Source organism: Dendropsophus ebraccatus, chromosome 1, assembly GCF_027789765.1.
Source record: "Dendropsophus ebraccatus isolate aDenEbr1 chromosome 1, aDenEbr1.pat, whole genome shotgun sequence".
Taxonomy (NCBI): domain Eukaryota; kingdom Metazoa; phylum Chordata; class Amphibia; order Anura; family Hylidae; genus Dendropsophus; species Dendropsophus ebraccatus.
Genome location: NC_091454.1, coordinates 148,305,545 through 148,327,267, shown reverse-complemented (window position 1 = coordinate 148,327,267; position 21,723 = coordinate 148,305,545). Strand labels below are relative to the sequence as shown.

Genomic DNA, 21,723 nt, shown 5'->3' with positions numbered 1-21,723 from the left:
GAAGGACCCTCATCTGGACCTTCTTGTTCTTTAGAGCTGGCCCACCTCTTATGTGCTAGAATACCCATCTTCCAGAACTATGAAAAAGAAATATAAAATTGACTGTACTCCCCTCACCCGGCCAGCACATTGTTCTGCCCCAGTGTCTCTGTTTACCCCAATGATGTTCTGAAGACAGCAGGGCCTCAGTGACTGGCAGCAGTGGGTACACAGAGGGAGGAGAGTATAGCAGCAGTACTGGCACTGGACTAGGCAAGGTGAGTACTGTGTAGTTTATTATTTTATGGTCCTGGCAGGCAGCGGATTCTTAGATAAGTGGGGAGCCCCTGTAATAATTTACCTATGTGGGGAGCCCCTGTAATAATTTACCTATGTGGGGAGCCCCTGTAATAATTTACCTATGTGGGGAGCCCCTGTAATATTGCGCTCTATTTATTAATAATATACCATGACACTGTGTGAACAAAGCCCAGGGGTAAGGAGGGCACACTGGAGAGCAACCGTTGTCCTTAGCAACCAGTCAGGTGGTTACTTTGATTTTCTCGCCTGTCCTATAACACAAACGCTTGAAGCTAATTGTTGGCTACAGACAAGTGTCACATCCTGTCACTAGTTCTCCTAGACAGTGGTCCCAATCCTGCTGCAATACTACAACTCCCAGAAGCATACTGTCAGGGCATGCTGGGAGTTGTAGTTTTGCAACAGCTGAAGGATTGGCGCTCACTGTGCTGGAGTACTCCCGTACTCCTCACACACTGTACGGCACAATCACGGCCGCTCGCTCGGTGCACAGCTCGTGGCTCCGGGCACTTCCGCTTCCGGTGTACACATCGGTCTCTGCCGCTGCAGCTGTCATTGCTGTGTGCAGGGAAGTAGAGCCGAGCTATGGAGGAGCCGCCGTCCCGCCGCCTGGTGCTGAAGAACAGGAGGACGACTCTGGAGCGAGTGGAGAAGTTTATCTCGGAGCTGTACTTCACTGACTGCAACCTGCGGGGGAGGTGAGGGGGGCGGCCGGGGGGGGGGGACAGCCTCTGGGGGAGGTGAGGAGGGTGGCAGCTGGGGGGGGGGACAGCCTCTGATGGGGAGGTGAGGGGGGGCGGCCGGGGGGGACAGCCTCTGTGGGGAGGTGAGGGGGGCGGCCGGACGGGGGACAGCCTCTGGGGGAGGTGAGGAGGGTGGCAGCTGGGGGGGGACAGCCTCTGATGGGGAGGTGAGGGGGGCGGCCAGGGGGACAGCCGCTGAGGGGGAGGTGAGGGGGGCGGCCGGAAGGGGGACAGCCTCTGATGGGGAGGTGAGGGGGGCGGCCGGGGGGGACAGCCTCTGTGGGGGAAGTGAGGGGGGGAGGGACAGCCTCTGATGGGGAGGTGAGGAGGGGGTCCAGTGGGGGGAGGGACAGCCTCTGACGGGGAGGTGAGGGGGGTGGCCGGGAGTGACAGCCTCTGATGGGGAGGTGAGGGGGCGGCCGGGGGGAACAGCCTCTGTGGGGGAAGTGAGGGGGGGAGGGACAGCCTCTGATGGGGAGGTGAGGAGGGGGTCCAGTGGGGGGAGGGACAGCCTCTGACGGGGAGGTGAGGAGGGGGTCCAGTGGGGGGAGGGACAGCCTCTGACGGGGAGGTGAGGGGGGTGGCTGGGAGTGACAGCCTCTGATGGGGAGGTGAGGGGGTGGCCAGGGGGAACAGCCTCTGTGGGGAGGTGAGGAAGGCAGCCAGGGGGGACAGCCTCTTTGGGGAGGTGAGGAGGGTGGCGGCTGAGGGGTGGGGGGACAGCCTCTGATGGGGAGGTGAGGGGGGCGGCCGGGGGGGGGGCAGCCTCTGTGGGGGAAGTGAGGGGGGGGGGGAGGGACAGCCTCTGAGGGGGAGATGGGGGGGGGGGACAGCCTCTGATGGGGAGGTGAGGAGGGGGGCTGGGGGGACAGCCTCTGATGGGGAGGTGAGGAGGAGGGGGGCCGGTGGGGGGAGGGACAGCCTCTGAGGGGGAGATGAGGGGGGTGGCCGGGAGTGACAGCCTCTGAGGGGGAGGTGAGTGGGGCGTCCGGGGGGGACAGCCTCTGATGGGGAGGTGAGGAGGGGGGCCGGGGGGGACAGCCTCTGATGGGGAGGTGAGGAGTGGGGCCGGTGGGGGGAGGGACAGCCTCTGAGGGGGAGGTGAGGGGGATGGCCGGGAGTGCAAGCCTCTGATGGGGAGTTGAGGGGGGCGGCCGGGGGGGACAGCCTCTGTGGGGAGGTGAGGGGGGCGGCCGGAAGGGGGACAGCCTCTGGGGGAGGTGAGGAGGGTGGCAGCTGGGGGGGGACAGCCTCTGATGGGGAGGTGAGGGGGGCGGCCAGGGGGACAGCCGCGGAGGGGGAGGTGAGGGGGGCGGCCGGAAGGGGGACAGCCTCTGATGGGGAGGTGAGGGGGGCGGCCGGGGGGGACAGCCTCTGTGGGGGAAGTGAGGGGGGGAGGGACAGCCTCTGATGGGGAGGTGAGGAGGGGGTCCAGTGGGGGGAGGGACAGCCTCTGACGGGGAGGTGAGGGGGGTGGCCGGGAGTGACAGCCTCTGATGGGGAGGTGAGGGGGCGGCCGGGGGGAACAGCCTCTGTGGGGGAAGTGAGGGGGGGAGGGACAGCCTCTGATGGGGAGGTGAGGAGGGGGTCCAGTGGGGGGAGGGACAGCCTCTGACGGGGAGGTGAGGAGGGGGTCCAGTGGGGGGAGGGACAGCCTCTGACGGGGAGGTGAGGAGGGGGTCCAGTGGGGGGAGGGACAGCCTCTGACGGGGAGGTGAGGGGGGTGGCTGGGAGTGACAGCCTCTGATGGGGAGGTGAGGGGGTGGCCAGGGGGAACAGCCTCTGTGGGGAGGTGAGGAAGGCAGCCAGGGGGGACAGCCTCTTTGGGGAGGTGAGGAGGGTGGCGGCTGAGGGGTGGGGGGACAGCCTCTGAGGGGGAGGTGAGGGGGGCGGCCGGGGGGGGGCAGCCTCTGTGGGGGAAGTGAGGGGGGGGGGGAGGGACAGCCTCTGAGGGGGAAATGGGGGGGGGGAGGGACAGCCTCTGAGGGGGAGATGGGGGGGGGGACAGCCTCTGATGGGGAGGTGAGGAGGGGGGCTGGGGGGACAGCCTCTGATGGGGAGGTGAGGAGGAGGGGGGCCGGTGGGGGGAGGGACAGCCTCTGAGGGGGAGATGAGGGGGGTGGCCGGGAGTGACAGCCTCTGAGGGGGAGGTGAGTGGGGCGTCCGGGGGGGACAGCCTCTGATGGGGAGGTGAGGAGGGGGGCCGGGGGGGACAGCCTCTGATGGGGAGGTGAGGAGTGGGGCCGGTGGGGGGAGGGACAGCCTCTGAGGGGGAGGTGAGGGGGATGGCCGGGAGTGCAAGCCTCTGATGGGGAGTTGAGGGGGGCGGCCGGGAGTGACAGCCTCTGAGGGGGAGGTTAGGGGAGCGGCTGGGGGTGACAGCCTCGCTATCTGTGTAGCCTGTGTATAAATCATCTGACATGGGGTGGGTCCTGCTTCATTGCAACTAAGAGTAGCTTCACATGTACCGTATCACAGCGGTTTTTCTGCTGCAGATCCGCAGCAGATTTAAAGTGACTTTACCACCAGGCCCAGGCAGAAGCACTGGAGGCGGGCCGACCCACCCTTAGTGAGAGGAAATCCTAGCCCCTCCATGATAGGGTTCCATTGATTGTAATGGAGTCACCTCATGGAGGGGCTGGAGTTTCTTCCCACTAAGGGTGGGTCGGCCTGCCTCCAGTGCTTCAGCCTGGGCCTGGTGGTACAGTCACTTTAATTATCGGATCTGCAGCAGATTTGACAGTGCATATTTAATGCTGTGTTCATTCATTCCATGGCCCGACTCTGAGCAGCGGCTGCAGCGAGCGGGGGAGGGCCGGGGGGGCTGCCCGGGTGATTGCTGATCGTCCAGGCAGCCCATAGGATATAGTGCCAGTCTGCTGCCGCCGCTCCTATTCCAGGGAGCGATAGCAGCAGATCGCTGCTATATAAGTCATTTGTCTTTCAACATGTTTAAAGACAAACGACTTCAACGATCAGCCGACGTGAACAATGTCGGCTGATCATTGCCTCCTATTTCAATGGAAGATTATCGGCCGTTCCGTGGAATAGGGCCTGCGGATGTGCAGCAGAAAATCTGCTGCGATACAGTACGTTTGAAGCTAGCCTTAGTCTATGTTCACTCAAAATATTATTTCATTAAACAGTGGCCATAGTTGCACACTACATAAGACACCGACCATTTTGTGACATGTGCCGTGTCACAGAAACGCTGGTGTCAGTTCATACCAGCCGATGCTGCAGTACCAGCCGGATGAACTTCACTTCTTTTGATTTGGAACGCGGCACATTAGGTTGTTCTGCATTCCAAATCACCATAGCTGACAATGTAAAGTGTGGCCGGAGCCGCGCTTTACATTGTCTGCTTTGTCAGTTTTGTGTGGCTGCTATTCAATGAATAACAGCCTCACAAAACTGACATGTCATATACATGTATACACTCCGGCCGGGATTCAATTACAATTAGTGCAGTGTATTTTTTCATTTAATTAAGGCCGGCGTTGCAACATCTGTTATTAAATAATCCTATATAAGGCCCGAATAGTGCGGTCTATGCGCACCCAAAACTGTCCAACATAAAAACCAAAAGAAAAAACTATGAATGCAAGACCAATAAATATATAAGTACTTTATTTTTTATTGTTGTTAGAATATCAGAGAAAAATTATTTCAATTAAAAATACATAACAGGGGGGCTGGAGCTAATACAAATCCCCATAAAGACGGTGGATTAACTAGGTACTTGTACATAAGATCACCCTCGATAAAGCAACACGCGAAACGCGCGTCGGGTGTATGGTGAGGTGGACTCTTATACTAAGGACACGTATGGGTAATATTTACTATATGTGGATGGTATTTTTTTCTATGTGCTCACTGTGAGTTATATTTATTTCTTGTATGTAGTACCAACCCAGTGCCCAGTATATATGTGTATATATAGGTTCCCCCTTTTCTACTGTTATCTACTTTGTGATACCATATCTTATGTACAAGAACCTAGTTAATCCACCGTCTTTATGGGGATTTGTATTAGCTCCAGCCCCCCTGTTATGTATTTTTAATTGAAATAATTTTTCTCTGATATTCTAATAACAATAAAAAATAAAGTACTTATATATTTATTGGTCTTGCATTCATAGTTTTTTCTTTTGGTTTTTATCTGTTATTAAATGAAAAAAAAAAAAGTTGTGTTAATTGCTGTGGAATCCCGGCCGGTACGTTTACACTCCAGCCAGGATCCCTTGAGGCCGCACCGAAAACTGTCAGTTTTGTGCGGCTGCTATCCGTTGAATAGCGGCCAACCAGATCTAACTTCGGCTGCCATTTACATTGTTGGCTATGGTGATCTGCAATGTGGGCACACCTGAATATGCCCGCATTCCAAATGAAAAGAAATGACGTTCATCCGGCTGGTTCTGCATTACTGGCCTGGGATGAACTGCAGTGACACCGGCCAATGTGTGACACCGAAGTGTCACAGAACGTCCGGTGTCATACACTGTGTGAACCCAGCCTTAGACACTGTATTTATTTATACCGTCCGTTTTACGTATACAGTGGGGAAAAAAGTATTTAGTCACCAATAGTGCCACCACTTAAAAGATGAGAGGCGCCTGTAATTGACACCATATGTAGACCTCAACTATGGGAGACAAAATGAGAAAACAAATCCAGAAAATCACATTGTCTGATTTTGTAAGAATTTATTTGCAGATTATGGTGGAAAATAAGTATTTGGTCAGTAACAAAATTTCATCTCAATACTTTGTTATATATCCTTTGTTGGCAATGACAGAGGTCAAACGTTTTCTGTACGTTTTCACAAGGTTGGCACACACTGTTGTTGGTATGTTGGCCCATTCCTCCATGCAGATCTCCTCTAGAGCAGTGATGTTTTGGGGCTGTCGCTTGCCAACACGGACTTTCAACTCCCTCCAAAGGTTTTCTATAGGGTTGAGATCTGGAGACTGGCTAGGCCACTCCAGGACCTTGAAATGCTTCTTACGAAGCCACTCCTTCGTTGCCCTGGCGGTGTGCTTTGGATCATTGTCATGTTGAAAGACCCAGCCACGTTTCATCTTCAATGCCCTTGCTGATGGAAGGAGGTTTGCACTCAAAATCTCACGATCCATGGCCCCATTCATTCTTTCATGTACCCGGATCAGTCGTCCTGGCCCCTTTGCAGAGAAACAGCCCTAAAGCATGATGTTTCCACCCCCATGCTTTACGGTAGGTATGGTGTTTGATGGATGCAACTCAGTATTCTTTTTCCTCCAAACACGACAAATTGTGTTTCTACCAAACAGTTCCACTTTGGTTTTATCAGACCATAGGACATTCTCCCAATACTCTTCTGGATCATCCAAATGCTCTCTAGCAAACTTCAGACGGGCCCAGACATGTACTGGCTTAAGCAGTGGGACACGTCTGGCACTGCAGGTTCCGAGTCCCTGGCGGCGTAGTGTGTTACTGATGGTAGGCTTTGTTACATTGGTCCCAGCTCTCTGCAGTTCATTCACTAGGTCCCCCCGTGTGGTTCTGGGATTTTTGCTTACCGTTCTTGTGATCATTTTGACCCCACAGGGTGAGATTTTGCGTGGAGCTCCAGATCGAGGGAGATTATCAGTGGTCTTGTATGTCTTCCATTTTCTAATTATTGCTCCCACAGTTGATTTTTTCACTCCAAGCTGGTTGCCTATTGCAGATTCAGCCTTCCCAGCCTGGTGCAGGGCTACAATTTTGTTTCTGGTGTCATTTAACAGCTCTTAGGTTGAGTCTGACTGTTTGAGGGTGTGCACAGGTGTTTTTTTATACTGATAACAAGTTTAAACAGGTGCCATTACTACAGGTAATAAGTGGAGGAAAAAGGAGACTCTTAAGGGTGCCTTCACACCTACTGGATCCGCAGCTGATCTCACTTCTGCGGGTTCGCAGCGAGATCAGCTGCGGATCCAGTATCAATTCACCCCTATGAGATCACATACTTGCAGCGGGATTGACATCCCGCTGTGAATATATGCTTTAACCCCTCACTGTCCGCAGCCCCGCCGCCGCATTAGCCCATCCTCGGCCACATCCCCCATCTCCGGCCGCATCCTCCCATCCCCGGCCGCATCAGCCCATCCCCCTATCCCCGGCCGCATCCTGCAGCCCGCCGCCGAGAGCATACAGTACCTGCTCGGCGGCGCTAATAAGCGGGACCGGAGCCGGGAGCCTCACTGCAGCCTCGCCGCCGAGCAGGTACTTTATGCTCTCGGCGGTGGGCTGCTGGATGCGGCGGGAGATGCGGCGGCGGGGCTGCGGACAGCGAGGGGTTAAAGCACATATTCACAGCGGGATAATAATCCCGCTGCGAATATGTACTATCATAGGGGTTAATGGTACCGGATCCGCAGCGGTTCTTGCTTCGAATCCGCAGAAATGAGATCCGCTGTGGATCCGGTAGGTGTGAAGGCACCCTAAAGAAGAAGTTACAGGTCTGTGAGAGCCAGAAATCTTGATTGTTTGTAGGTGACCAAATACTTATTTTTCACCATAATTTGCAAATAAATTCTTACAAAATCAGACAATGTGATTTTCTGGATTTGTTTTCTCATTTTGTCTCCCATAGTTGAGGTCTACATATGGTGTAAATTAAAGACGCCTCTTATCTTTTTAAGTGGGAGAACTTGCACTATTCGTGACTGACTAAATACTTTTTTTCCCCCACTGTATGTTTCTGTTGACTTACATTATGAGAAAAAAAGGCTCAGTTCTTTTGCTGACACAAAAATACCATGGTTGACCATGGTTCCGTAGTGAGACAGAAACCGCGAAACGCAATGTAGACCCAGCCTGGGAGAGGTTATCATATCACTACAATAAATCAGACATCCTCATATGGTCTATGAGAATCCTATATATGGTGATTCTGATATGCCCCCCAGCTCAGGACCCCCTTCATCAGATGAAGCCATTTAAACTTATGTGGACTTTGCTGTAGAGAAAACCAGTCTTCACTCTAGGATCCACCCTTTATTTAGTAAGGTTTGCTTTTTTCCATGGGGACCCCACAGCAGTGTGTAGTTTTAATTTACACCAATAAGGATTGATGTGATATGCATAACCAAGATTATTTATTGTTTTGACTATTCCAATAATTTTGAATTCTGTATTTTTTACAGATTATATGGATCAACAAGTCCAGTGAATTCTCTTTCCTTCTTCCTAACTGAGAAGAGGATTTCATATGATGACGCTATAAAGAGTGACTTCCAAACGGCTCATGTCGGGCAAACCTTTGGTCCTACGTATGTGTAATAAAATGTGTACAAAGTTTATTCGGTTTAATTATTAGACTTTGTTTAGTAAGGGTACGTTCACACCAACCGGATCCGCAGTGGATTTAATGCTGCGAGTTAGCAGCGAAATCCGCTGCGGATCCAGTAATGTGAATTTGAATGGGTCCCATACACGCAGCGGATCCGCTGCGTGTATGGGACCCGGCCCTTTTAACCCCCGCGCCGCCGGCCGAAAGCCTGGCGCGGAGGTTAAAGGGGGCGGGTCCCATACACGCAGCGGATCCGCTGCATGTATGGGACCTATTCAAATTCACAGTACTGGATCCACAGTGGATTCCGCTGCGGATCCGGTAGGTGTGAACGTACCCTTAAAGGGAAACTAACACTAGGTGGGCACATATTAACTTACAGGCATGCAGTGATAGTACTGGTGGCACTGAAGACAATGATCCTCTATATATATTGTAGGGATCTTCCCGGGGGATGGTGTGTTTGGACACAGTTCACAGCAGACTTGGACTTATAAAAGATCAGCTTATCGTTTATTTGCAGCATAAACAGTGCAGCAAACATAAATACAGCAACACCGTGCTTTTAAGAACCAAAACAAACAAAAAGGTCTTGCCCGTCTGGGCGCTTACTAACAGGTTTCTTCACCTATCTGACACTTGATAACACAGCGTCTTCCGTCTGGATACCGGTGTATATAAGCTCCAGCAATGGCTGCATTCACAACTTCCACCAAACACACTGGCTGATCACTCCTGGCTGAGAGCAACCACCTGCACGCTCTGCAGAGCTTTATCCTTCTCAGGCTCTTTAGAGCTCAGCTGACCACAACACCCAAACTGGATCGGGGGGAGGGAATGGCAGGTCCCACTACCAAACCTACCTGCTATTCCATGTAAATCCAGGCCCGGCAACAATAAATAATAACTCAGCAGCATAACGCTGCTGAGCAACAGATCCCTCCTGGACTTACCATCTCACGCTGTGTAGTAACATAGGTGAGATGTACACCCCCTCGAACACTTCTCCAGTGACATTGCTACTATATATATATATATCTGTGGGATTGATGTTAACACTTTGGGTTTGGGAACGCTCCCAGCGCATTAAACTGGCTTATTAGGCTAGGTTCACACTGCGTTTTCAGCATCCGTTTAACGCATCCGTTTTTTGAAAAAAAACGCATAAAAAACGGATTGCAAAAAACGGATTCATTTGTGTGCATCCGTTTTTCCATTGACTTCCATTATAAAAAAAAACGGATCCGTTTTTTTTGACGGACCAAAACGGACAAAAAAACGTTGCTGACCCTATTTTTCTGGACGTTAAAAAAAACGGATCCGTTAAACGGATGCTGAAAACGCAGTGTGAACCTAGCCTTACCATGTTTGTTTTGATCCAAATTCCCCAGAAACAAAGCGACAGATTAAAAAAAGAAGTATCACTGCATGCTTATTTGCTAACCTAGTGTTAGTTTTTCTTTAAAGACATTAAAGTGAACCAATCACTAGAAATTTATTTCTAAAGCTACTAGTAGCACCCTATAGATGCTGTAAAACTCTGCTTTACCATGTGTTCTATGTGCTCTGTGGTCCCTTTTATATGCAGAAATTTGGTCTTTTATTGCAGTACATGAGGCAGGGGGAAAGCCGGGAACTAGTCATCTGGGCTGTGATTAGTGACTGCTCTTGCCTGTCATAGCTCTCTGCGGGGGTGACTTACAGCAGTGCTTCCCAACCTTTTCCACCTCGGGGCACACCTTGGAAAAAAAAATTTCCTCGGGGCACCCCTACTAAATAATGTTCTACAAAATAAGAAAACCGTCATACAGTGACTCACAGGTGACGTCTTTTTTGATCTGAGGAGTCACTTTCCCTTTTCCTCTCCATCCGCCATGATGATTTCTTCCAGCTACTTTTCATCTCTTCAGAACCTGCGAGACAAACAATTTAGGCTCTGCACATTTCTAGCAACTTCCTTTCCTTTCTCCCCCCTGTAGGCTCCCATAGTAACTGCACTGTTTGGTGTTATGTGCAGTAAAGTGACTAGGAATGTGGGATGCCCCCTGTATGTAGGATCCCCTGCTGTGCCCCCTGTATGTAGGATCCCCTGCTGTGCCCCCATGAGCTAATAATGCCCCCAGAGGTGCCCCCATGAACTAATAAAGCCCCCAGAGGTGCCCCCATGAACTAATAATGACCCCAGAGGTGCCCCCATATACTAATAATGCCCCCAGAGTTGCCCCCATGAACTAATAATGCCCCCAGAGGTGCCCCCATATACTAATAATGCCCCCAGAGGTGCCCCCATATACTAATAATGCCCCCAGAGGTGCCCCCATATACTAATAATGCCCCCAGAGGTGCCCCCATATACTAATAATGCCCCCATATACTAATAATGCCCCCAGAGGTGCCCCCATATACTAATAATGCCCCCAGAGGTGCCCCCATATACTAATAATGCCCCCAGAGGTGCCCCCTATGAACTAATAATGCCCCCAGAGGTGCCCCCATATACTAATAATGCCCCTAGAGGTGCCCCCATTAACTAATAATGCCCCCTGCTCTGCCCCTAAAAAACAAACAAACATCCTACTCACCTAATCCGCGCTGTGGCTGCAGGAAGCAGCTCTCCTCCTCTTTGGGCTCCATCTTGCGAGCTGCGGGGACGGGACGTCCGGCAGGCGTGATGACGTCACATCATCGTGCCTGCCGGAGAGGTCACGTCCCGGCCTCCCATAGGCTGCTGGCATGAAGTGCCGGCGGCCTTTGGGAGTGAATATAGGAGCAGGATGATGACACTTCCTGCTCCTATATTCTGCTTACTTTAATGTTCCGCCCACTCATAGTGCGGGCGGAACATGAAAGTGATCCGTGCATCCCGAGAAGCTGCGCGGCCGCAGCTTCTCGGGATGCTTAAAGAGACAGCGCATATTTCCTACCGGGATCCCGCGACACCCTTGGGGGGTTCTCCCGGCACACCAGTGTGCCGCGGCACCCCGGTTGGGAAACGCTGACTTACAGGATAAGCGGCTAGTCACAGTCCAGATGACTAGTTCCCGGCTCTCCCCCTGCCTCACACACCGCAATAAAAGACTGAATTTCTGAAGATAAAGGGACCTCAGACCACATAGAACACAGGGTAAGGCAGCCTTTTACCCCATCTATAGAGCGCTGCTAGTAGCTTTAGAAACAAATCCCTAGTGATTGGTTCACTTTAAAGCTTTATGTGCCTGATGTTTCCGTATGTATTTATATACATCACCTATAAAATATATAAATATTTAGAGTGAATGTATCATCATATAATCACAGTGAAATAATACTATATAGACATTGGCCCATAGAAAATGGTCCTTTAGTGCCTAAGCAAAAACCTATATATTGTTAAAATTCTTTTATGTTTGCATTATGTATATGAAAAAAATTACTTCGTAGTATACTGGGGGTGGTCATGCTTAAAAAGCAATGAGGACAAGTTTATCTTTTTAAAGTGTCTCTGTACAAGGCAAGCACCATTATATGTCTATAGTGGTCGCCTCATGCAGCAAGCCAGGCACATAACCTCACTCCTGGCTTGTTTTAGAGATCAGTGGGGGCCTGAACACTCATGATGGTCTCTATGGCATTTCAATAGCCAGGGACACTTTAGGCTAGGCATGAATACACAGATAGCTCTTGGCTAACTGCTTGTTTGTACTTGGACTACGAATCTCTACATACACATGCATGCTTGGAAGTGATGACATTACTATGTATGAAGGAATTTATTAAGAATTACTCAATCACAGTGTGGTCGGAGGGACATCATTGTACTAGTTTTATACACTGGGATTTAAAACAAAATGGCTTCCAAAAGTTTTTAGTTGAAAACATTTTTTTTCTTTTACTGTGACCATTTTATTTTCTTCAAGATGGTGGACTTGCTGGTTTAAAGTTGAAATTGTAATCCCCAAGGAATGGTCCGGACATGAGGTTCATCTCATTTGGGAAAGTGATGGTGAAGGTTTGGTATGGAAGGATGGAATGCCAGTCCAGGTGGGAAATGGTTCTAGACATGTTTTTACATGTAGTTCGGATATATAAAATCTAATGGGGTTCAACAGATTGTTTAAAGAGGATCTGTAGCCAACCCTCCCAAAAATTAGTTATCATTAAATAGCTTAGGGCTCAATGATTACGCTGCTTTTTAGGTCACATTCACATTAGATTATGCCTTTCCTTCAGGCTCTATTTTTAATTTACGGCAGTGTCAAAATAGGAATGTGACCTAGAAGTGTAAGTATATCGTTTTTAGATATACATGAGCCTCAGTGTAAAACATTCACACCCCCTGTCTGTTTAATGGCGCCCATCAATCACCCATTTTTTCAGCATCAATAGTACAGGCGATTTTAACCTTCCCCAGCCCCCCCCCCCCCTCTTTCTCATTGCTCACTGTTCATTATCAAGAAATCTTGACTAGTTTACATCAGTCGGACCCTGTCTGTTCTATGAAGGGGGGGAGGAGGGAGATTAGTCGCCAGCAGAGAACAAAGGATTACACAGTGGAAGCTGTGTGAAAGCCTGTATTCAGAGGTCAGTGCTGACTTTAGAGGAGATAGCCCGGTGATGTAGCTGTAAATTAACTCCTTGTTGTCCTGTTTTGGTGCCTCATCTCCCCCCATCCCTCCCCTCTCCATAGAAAACCATGAAGACAGGGCGGGGGGGCTTAAACTTAAATTGGAAATGGTGTTTTCTTTTCAGTGCTCTCTGCTGCCATCTCTGTCCGAGACAGGAAGTGTCCAAAGATGGAACAAATTCCCATAGAAAACTTCTCCTGCTCTAGACAGTTCCTGTCTCGGACAGAGATGGCAGTAGAGAGCACTGTGTCAGACTGAAAAGAATACATTTCCTGCGGGACATACAGCAGCTGATAAGTATGGGCAGACTTGAGATTTTTCAATAGAAGTAATTTTCAAATCCATCTAACTTTCTGAAAGCAGTTGTTTTGAAAGAAAAATATTTAAGTTCGGAATTGTCAGACAAATTATATACCCACATATCTTGGGAACAGGGGGGTCTATCAAGACCCTTTAAATGATGTTTAATCGAGGGTTCCTCATAGGTATTTCATGACAGTATCATTTACTTTTTGGGGGAGTTGGAGGACTTTTTACCCTTTAGCCATATAAAGAGGTCTGGGAGTATAACAGTACCTCCTGTGTCAGTCACGTAGGTAGCATGACCGAGGTAAAAGTTGTTCACTGTCACAGGTCCACCATGGCAAGTGTCCAGGAGGTGAGTGCTCCATATTAGGTGTCAAAAACCATCAGTATTGAAAGCTCAGCTCTGAGTGACAGCTCTAGTGTCCAGTCATATGACCACTAGAGCTGTCAATTGTATGTTGCATGAGTGTGAATCTTTTTACATCCCCTCCCTGACCCCTGTATAGTACTTTTTAGTTGTGTTTGATGGCTTAAAACTGCTGACAGACTTCCCTTTGTAACAATAGGGACCTTGGTTTTCAGGAAAGGTTTTGTTGTCTGGACTAATGCTCATTGTACTTTTTATGACCTGTGTGATATAAGATATAGGGACAAAATGTTATCTTGTATTATAATGCTCAGTGCTTGACTTTTTGTAGGGCGTACAGTCTCTTAGTGAAGAAGAATAAAGGTGCCGAGCATGGCCAACAGCAAAGAGGGCTTTATATCCTCTGTATTTTGTTTAGTACATTATGCACTCTGAATTGATACATTCAATCTATATTCATATTACTAAGTTGACAGTCCTGTGCTATTTTACTTATTAAGGGTCTATTCACACGTCAGTATATTTTTCCAATCCGCAAATTTCAGTCAGTATACAATCCGCAAATTCAGTCCGTATTGCATCCGTATTGCATCCGTATTGCATCCGTATTGCTTCAGTAAAATACAGACCCCATAGAGTTGTATTGGATGTGTCAGTTACTGTCCGTACTAGGGTCTGTCCTTTTTTTTTTTTGCGGAACGGATTGCAGCCCAGTACACAACACGGATGTGTGTATAGGTCCATTGAAATACATTGGTCCTATATTATTGCGGATCCGCAATTAAGGACATGAACAGGACGTATGAATAGAGCCTAAGGGTGGGTTCACACTACGTATATTTCAGTCAGTATTGTGGTCCTCCATATTGCAACCAAAACCAGGAGTGGATTAAAAAACAGAAAGGATCTGTTCACACAATGTTGAAATTGAGTGGATGGCCGCCATTTAATGGCAAATATTTGCTGTTATTTTAGAACAAAGTCTGTTATATTGAAATAATGGCCGTTGTTTACTGTTATATGGCGGCCATCCACTCAATTTCACCATTGTGTGAACAGATCTTTTCTGTGTTTTTAATCCACTCCTGGTTTTGGTTGCATATGAGGACCACAATACTGACTGAAATATATGTAGTGTGAACCCAGCCTCATAATAGATTTCTCTGTATTCAGGGTTTAACAAAGGAAGGTGAGAAGTCTTGCTTTATTCTTTCTCGCCATCTGAAAGCAGAGGATCCACAAAGGTAAGATCCATTTAAAGAATTTGGCTGCAAGTGATGTAGTGACAAATGTCATCAAATAACATTATATCTAGCAGTTGTGGAACTGTAAGCCCTATTACTGAAATATTGTTAAGTGTTAAATCAATTACCCTTGTCGTCTTATTGGTTTTGTTATTTACCCCTGTATTTCAGCATGACCCTGTACATTGAGATGGCTTGTAACGGGCTTTTTGGGGCTGGAAAAGGAAGTATGATTGCTCCAGTCGATCCTAAAAAAACATTTACGCTACAAAAAGCTGAGCTTGCTATTTTCAACCGTGATGTACAAGAACTGCTTCTGGACTTTGAGATTCTGTATGATATGGCCAGGGTAAGAAGCACAGTTTAGATCTCTGTATTACAGTATTTTTTTTGTTTTTAAAGGGGTTGTTTTTCTTTCAAATCAACTGTTGTCAGAAAGTTATATAGATTTATAATTTACTTCTATTAAAAAAATGTCAAGTCTTTCCATACTTATCAGCTGCTGTATGTCCTGAAGGAAGTGGTGTATTCTTTCCAGTCTGACACAGTGCTCTCTGCTGCCATCTCTGGCCAAGACAGGAACTGTCCAGAGCAGGAGAGGTTTTCTATGGGGAATCATAGAAAACCAAGACAGAGTTTCTGTCTCGGCCAGAAATGTCAGCAGAGAGCACTGTGTCAGACTGAAAATAAAACAACATTTTCTACGTTACATACAGCAGCTGATAAGTATGGGAAGACTTGAGATTGAAATTACAAACCTATATAACTTTCTCATATCAGTTGATTTGAAAGAAATTTTTTTTCCGCTGAATAACCCCTTTAATCCTTGAGAAACATGTAGGAAAAATGGTACATTTCTTTGAAATTACAATCTGTGGCCCAAAGCTGATTTTTATGGGGGTGCATAGAGTCTTGTTATGTTCTGGTCAAGAATTTTGTCTTTGTGTGCCCCATGCTAAGCATCACTTTGCTTTTTGTGCTATAAGGGTCTGTTTACACTGGCATTAGAGCACTAAGATAGCATAGGCTGTAACACGGTTCTTTCCTGTAAAAAAAAAGATGGGCTGCATTTGTATACATTTTCATAACATTTTGCTGTGATACTTTTTCCAGTTGCTTGGTGAAGATAACCAAAGAAGCTTCCAGGCCCTGTATGTGGCCAATCAAATGGTCAATTTATGTGACGTCAACAACCCTGACTCCTTTACCATTGTCCGCAAGTTGTCTTCTGAATTCTTCAGCCAAAAAAATGGTGACAGCCAGCACTCCATTCATGCCATGGGGCACTGCCACATTGATTCAGGTAATTACTACGTAAAAATGGTAGCTTCGTGATTATGTGTTTATATTAGAGAGGTGTTAATAACTCAGAAAATTCATATTACTAACCAGCTGTTACCACCTGAATGTTTAAAAGTAATATGAAGTCTTGGGATGTCTCTGTGGCCACTGAATGGCTGATCAGGAATTTTCACATACTGACCCTGGAAGTGCTGTGCATTCTGACCGGGGATCCATAAGAAAAGCAATGGCAGAGGAATATGAATTTATGTTCTATTTGACAGCAGCGTAACGTACAGTTGACTTTAAGAAATTCCCATGGAATACCCCCTTAATATCGCCTTCAGCCCATGGCTTATTTCTTACTTTTAGGCTGCGTTCACACTATATTTCAGTCAGTATTGCAACCAAAACCAGGAGTGGATTAAAAACACAGAAAGGCTCTGTTCACACAATGTTGAAATTGAGTGGATGGCCGCCATATAACAGTAAATAACTGCCATTATTTCAATATAACAGCCGTTGTTCTTGAATAACAGCAAATATTTACCATTAAATGGCAGCCATCCACTCAATTTCAACATTGTGTGAACAGATCCTTTCTGTGTTTTTAATCCACTCCTGGTTTTGATTGCAATACTGACTGAAATATACGTAGTGTGAACTCAGCCTAAACCTGAACAGGTCCCTAAAAAAATTTGATTTTGAAATTTCACAGAAAATTTGGAAAATTGCTGCTAATGTTTTCAAGGACAACTCCGGCCAAAAGTATTTTTTAATGTGTTATTACTTATGGAAAGTTAAACAAATCCTAATGTACATTAATTATGGGAAATGCAAATATACTGCTATTTCCCTTAATTTAGTAGATCATGGAGACTTCAAATTCTCTGAAATATCGTGACGTCACGAATCAGGTGTAATTCCAATGGAGTTTCCAGCAGGAGGCACACTATAAATAGAAGTCAATGAGTACCATTGACTTCTATATATCGTGTGCCCCTGCTGGACACTCTATAGAATCAATGGTTATCAAGATCAATGGAATCAAGGTCTGTATGCAAACATATACACTGTACTACTCCCCCATCATCTGCTCATAGTATGAGCAGATGATGGGGGAGTAGTACCAGGGCTATCCCCATCGCAGCCGATGCCGAGCCTGCCACTGATCCTGGAGCCACATATGCCCTGGTACTACTTCCCCATCATCTGCTCATACTATGAGCAGATGATGGGGAAGTAGTACCAGGACTATCCCCATCACCGCGATGCCGCCCCTGCTGTCACTTTTACGTCCGGCGTGCCAGGCGTGTCAGCTACTGTAATTGAGGCCCCGGTCTCAGGCCTACTTCCCCCCCTGAAACCGGGGCCTCAATTACAGCAGTGGACCTGCCCGGACTCTCTGTCGCCACTGCTGATGCCTGCCCCTGCTGTCACCTGTGCTGGCCACAGCTCCAGCATGCCGGGTGGGTCCACTGCTGTAATTGAGGCCCCGGTCTCAGGGAGGAAGTAGGCCTGAAACCGGGGATTGCAGATTGGAGATGGGGATGGCCCTGGTAATTCTCCCCCATCATCAGCTGATACTATGAACTCATTGAATTCTATATATAGTGCACCCCCTGCTGGACACTACATTGGAATCCCACCTGATTTGTGACATCACGGTATTTCAGAGAATTTGAAGTCTCCATGATCAACAAAATTAAGGGAAATATCAGTATATGTGCATTTCCCATAATTAATGTACATTAGAAATCTGTCTAACTTTCCATAAGTAATAACTATTTTTAAATACTAATAAATACATAAATACTTTTTGGCCAAATTTCTCCTTTAACCCCTAGGCGACCCCGGACGTACCTGTACGTCCAGGGCCGCCTAGGGGTGTTTAGAGAGGCGTCGCACGGCGGCCGCGCTCTGAACCGCCGCGGTTCCGGGTGCAGCATGTAGCCAGGGGCCGCAGCTATTAGCTGTGACCGCTAATTAGGTAATCAGATGCAGCCGTCAAAGTTGACAGCTGCATCCGAATACCTTATGCAGCAGTTCCCTGGTGTCTAGTGGGGTGGATCGCTCCTGTGATCCACACATCCGGCTCGGGCCCGCGTCTGTGCCGTAATGGCACTGATCCCCGCTCGGTCCATGATTGCAGCCGGAAGCAATCCAGTGCCTATCTCATTGATCTATGCTGTATTACTATACAGCATAGATCTCAATGAGAGATCAGTGTGCATATACTAGAAGTCCCCCAGGGGGCTTCTAGTATATGTGTAAAAGGAAAAAAAAAAAGTGTCATTAATTGAAAAAAAAAAAAAAAAAAAAAAAAAAAACCCTCCCCTAATAAAAGTGTGAATCACCCCCCTTTCTACATGTTATAAATAAAAATAAATAAATAAACATCTTTGGTATCGCCGCGTGCGTAATCGCCCAAACCATTAATTTGTCACATTCCTGATCTCGCACGGTAAACGGCGTAAGCGCGAAAAAATCCCAAAGTGCAAAATTGCGCATTTTTGGTCGCATCAAATCCAGGAAAATTTTAATAAAAAGCGATCAAAAAGTCGTATATGCGCAATCAAGGTACCGATAGAAAGAACACATCATGGCGCAAAAAATGACACCTGACACAGCCCCATAGACCAAAGGATAAAAGCGCTATAAGCCTGGGAATGGAGCGATTTTAAGGAACATATATTTGTTAAAAATAGTTTGAATTTTTTACAGGCCATCAGATACAATGAAAGTTACACATGTTATATATCGTTGTAATCGTAACGACTTGTGGAACATATATAACAACTCCGTTTTACCCCAGGGCGAACAGCGTAAAAAAAATAACCTCCAAATAAAAGAAATGCGTTTTTTTTTTTCAATTTCACCACACATTGAATTTTTTTCTGGTTTCGCAGTGTACATTATGAAAAAAATTCAGCCTGTCATTGCAAAGTACAATTCGTGTTGCAAAAAATAAGGGCTCGTGTGGGTTTCTAGGTGAAAAAATGCAACTGCTATGGCCTTTTAAGCACAAGGAGGAAAAAACAAAAACGCAAAAATTGAAATTGGCCCGGTCCTCAAAGGGTTAAGCTTTCTATTGTCTAAAAAAATTTGAAAGATAGTTTAAAGTGTCACTCTCGTAAAAAATTTTTTTGCAGACATCAATAGTACAGGCGATTTTAAAGGGGTAGTGCGGCGGTAAACAATTATTCACAGAATAACACACATTACAAAGTTATACAACTTAGTAATGTATGTTATGTCTGTGAATGGCCCCCTTCCCCGTGTCCCACCACCCCCACCCGTGTACCCGGAAGTGTGGTGCGCTATACATACCTGTCACGTGCCGACTCGTCTCCGATCTCACGGCTGAGCAGCTGATGATGCGGCAGAGGGCGGCTGGCACTCAGGACGGACGGAGGGATTTGGCCCGGCCGTCCGAAGACGACATCGCTGACTGAAGATCGGAGACGAGTCGGCACGTGACAGGTATGTATAGCGCACCACACTTCCGGGTACACGGGTGGGGGTGGTGGGACACGGGGAAGGGGGCCATTCACAGACATAACATACATTACAAAGTTGTATAACTTTTAATGTGTGTTATTCTGTGAATAATTGTTTACCGCCGCACTACCCCTTTAAGAAACTTTGTAATTGGGTTTATTAGCCGAAAAATGAATTTTTATCATAAAAAAGCAGTTTGAAGCTCTCCCCCCCCTGTCTTCATTGTTCTATGGAGAGAGTGAAATAAAACACCAAAACGGGACAACAAAGAGTTAATCTACAATTACCTCACCCTTTATCTCCTCTGACAGTCAGCACTGACCTCTCTGACCTCTGAATACAGCAGTTCACCCAGCTCCATGCCTGTAATCCTTCTGCTGTCAGCTAACTCCCTCCTTCCTCCTCCCCCCTCCCCTCTCCCTAGAACAGACTGGGTATGTCTGATGCAACAAGTCACAATTACCTGATTTTTTGCATTGAATGGAAAAGAGGAGGGAAAGGGGCACCTGGGAAAAGGCTTTTTGAATGCAGATAATGGCATATTTGGCTAATAAACCCAATTACAAAGTTTAATAAAATCGCCTGGACTATTGATTTCTGCAAAAAAAGAAAAAAAAAACACGACGGTGACTCTTTAACCCCTTAAGGACAGAGCCAATTTCGATTTTTGGGTTTTCGTTTTTTCCTCCTTGTGCTTAAAAGGCCATAGCACTTGCGTTTTTCCACCTAGAAACCCGCATGAGCCCTTTTTTTTGCGTCACTAATTGTACTTTGCAATGACAGTCTGAATTTTTGCATAAAGTACACTGCGAAACCAGAAAAAAATTCAAAGTGTGGTGAAATTGAAAAAAAAAAGCATTTTGTTTATTTGGGGGAAATGTGTTTTTACGCCATTCGCCCTGGGGTAAAACTGACTTGTTTTCCATGTTCCTCAAGTCGTTACGATTAAAACGACATGTAACATGTATAACTTATATTGTATCTGATGGCCTGTAAAAAATTCAAACCATTGTCAACAAATATACGTCACTTAAAATCGCTCCATTCCCAGGCTTATAGCGCTTTTATCCTTTGGTCTATGGGGCTGTGTCAGGTGTCACTTTTTGCGCCATGATGTGTTCTTTCTATTGGTACCTTGATTGCGCATATACGACTTTTTGATCGCTTTTTATTAAAATTTTTCTGGATTTGATGCGACCAAAAATGCGCAATTTTGCACTTTGGGATTTTTTTCTTACCGTGCGAGATCAGGAATGTGATTAATAGTTCAGGCGATTACGCACGCGGCAATAGCAAACATGTTTATTTATTTATTTGTTTACTTTTATTAATAACCTGGGAAAAGGGGGGTGATTCAGACTTTTATTAGGGGAGGGGGCTTTTTACTATTAACAACACTTTTTTTTTTTTTTTTTTTTTTTTTTTGCACTTATACTAAAAGCCCCCCTGGGGGACTTCTAGTATATACACTTTGATCTCTCATAGAGATCTCTGCAGCATAGATATGCTGCAGAGATCAATGAGATAGGCGATCGTTTACTTCCGGCTGCTGCAGCCGGAAGTAGACGAGTGCCGAGCCGGGGACGGCGCCATCTTGGAGCGGTCCCCGGCCGGCTTCAGTTACGGAGATCGCTCCTCCGGGATAACATCCCGGAGGAGCGATCTCCCCACTAGACACCAGGGATGACGCTGCGTCCGGTAATCGGATGCAGCTGTCAACTTTGACAGCTGCATGTGATTACTGTATTAGCGGGCACAGCGATCGGACCGTGCCCGCTAATACCTGCGGTCCCGGGCTACAAGCGGCACCCGGGACCGCCGCGGTTCAGAGCGCGGCCGCCGCGTGGCCCCGCTCTGAACGTCCCTAACGGCATCAGGGCGTAAATATACGCCCTATGTCGTTGAGGGGTTAATAAATGCTGCCAACATAAAGTAGACATATTGCTAATGCTGTTTAATATATAATTTATGTGGCATAACCATTTTCTGTATAAGCAGAAAAATGTCAAAGTTGGAAAAATGCAATTTTTCACATTATTATTTTTTTTCCATAAAGATTCGTTAT

At 47.2% G+C, this 21,723-nt stretch overlaps 1 protein-coding gene across 3 annotated transcripts in view; it reads left to right on the top strand.

Annotated features, from left to right (window-relative positions):
* The first annotated feature begins 545 nt into the window (after positions 1-545).
* MAN2C1 (mannosidase alpha class 2C member 1) overlaps positions 546-21,723 on the top strand; it is a 61,792-nt gene continuing 40,614 nt past the window's right edge. Inside the window, exons 1-6 of one of the 3 annotated variants that reach the window (XM_069981822.1) lie at positions 546-998; positions 8,210-8,335; positions 12,252-12,375; positions 14,806-14,876; positions 15,048-15,225; positions 15,990-16,179. In XM_069981822.1, coding sequence (XP_069837923.1) covers positions 886-998; positions 8,210-8,335; positions 12,252-12,375; positions 14,806-14,876; positions 15,048-15,225; positions 15,990-16,179 — 802 coding nt within the window. In that variant the 5' untranslated portion in view covers positions 546-885. Of the gene's footprint in view, positions 999-8,209; positions 8,336-12,251; positions 12,376-13,343; positions 13,618-14,805; positions 14,877-15,047; positions 15,226-15,989; positions 16,180-21,723 lie in introns of those variants that run through there. The other 2 variants (XM_069981814.1, XM_069981828.1) reach the window with 2 other exon arrangements.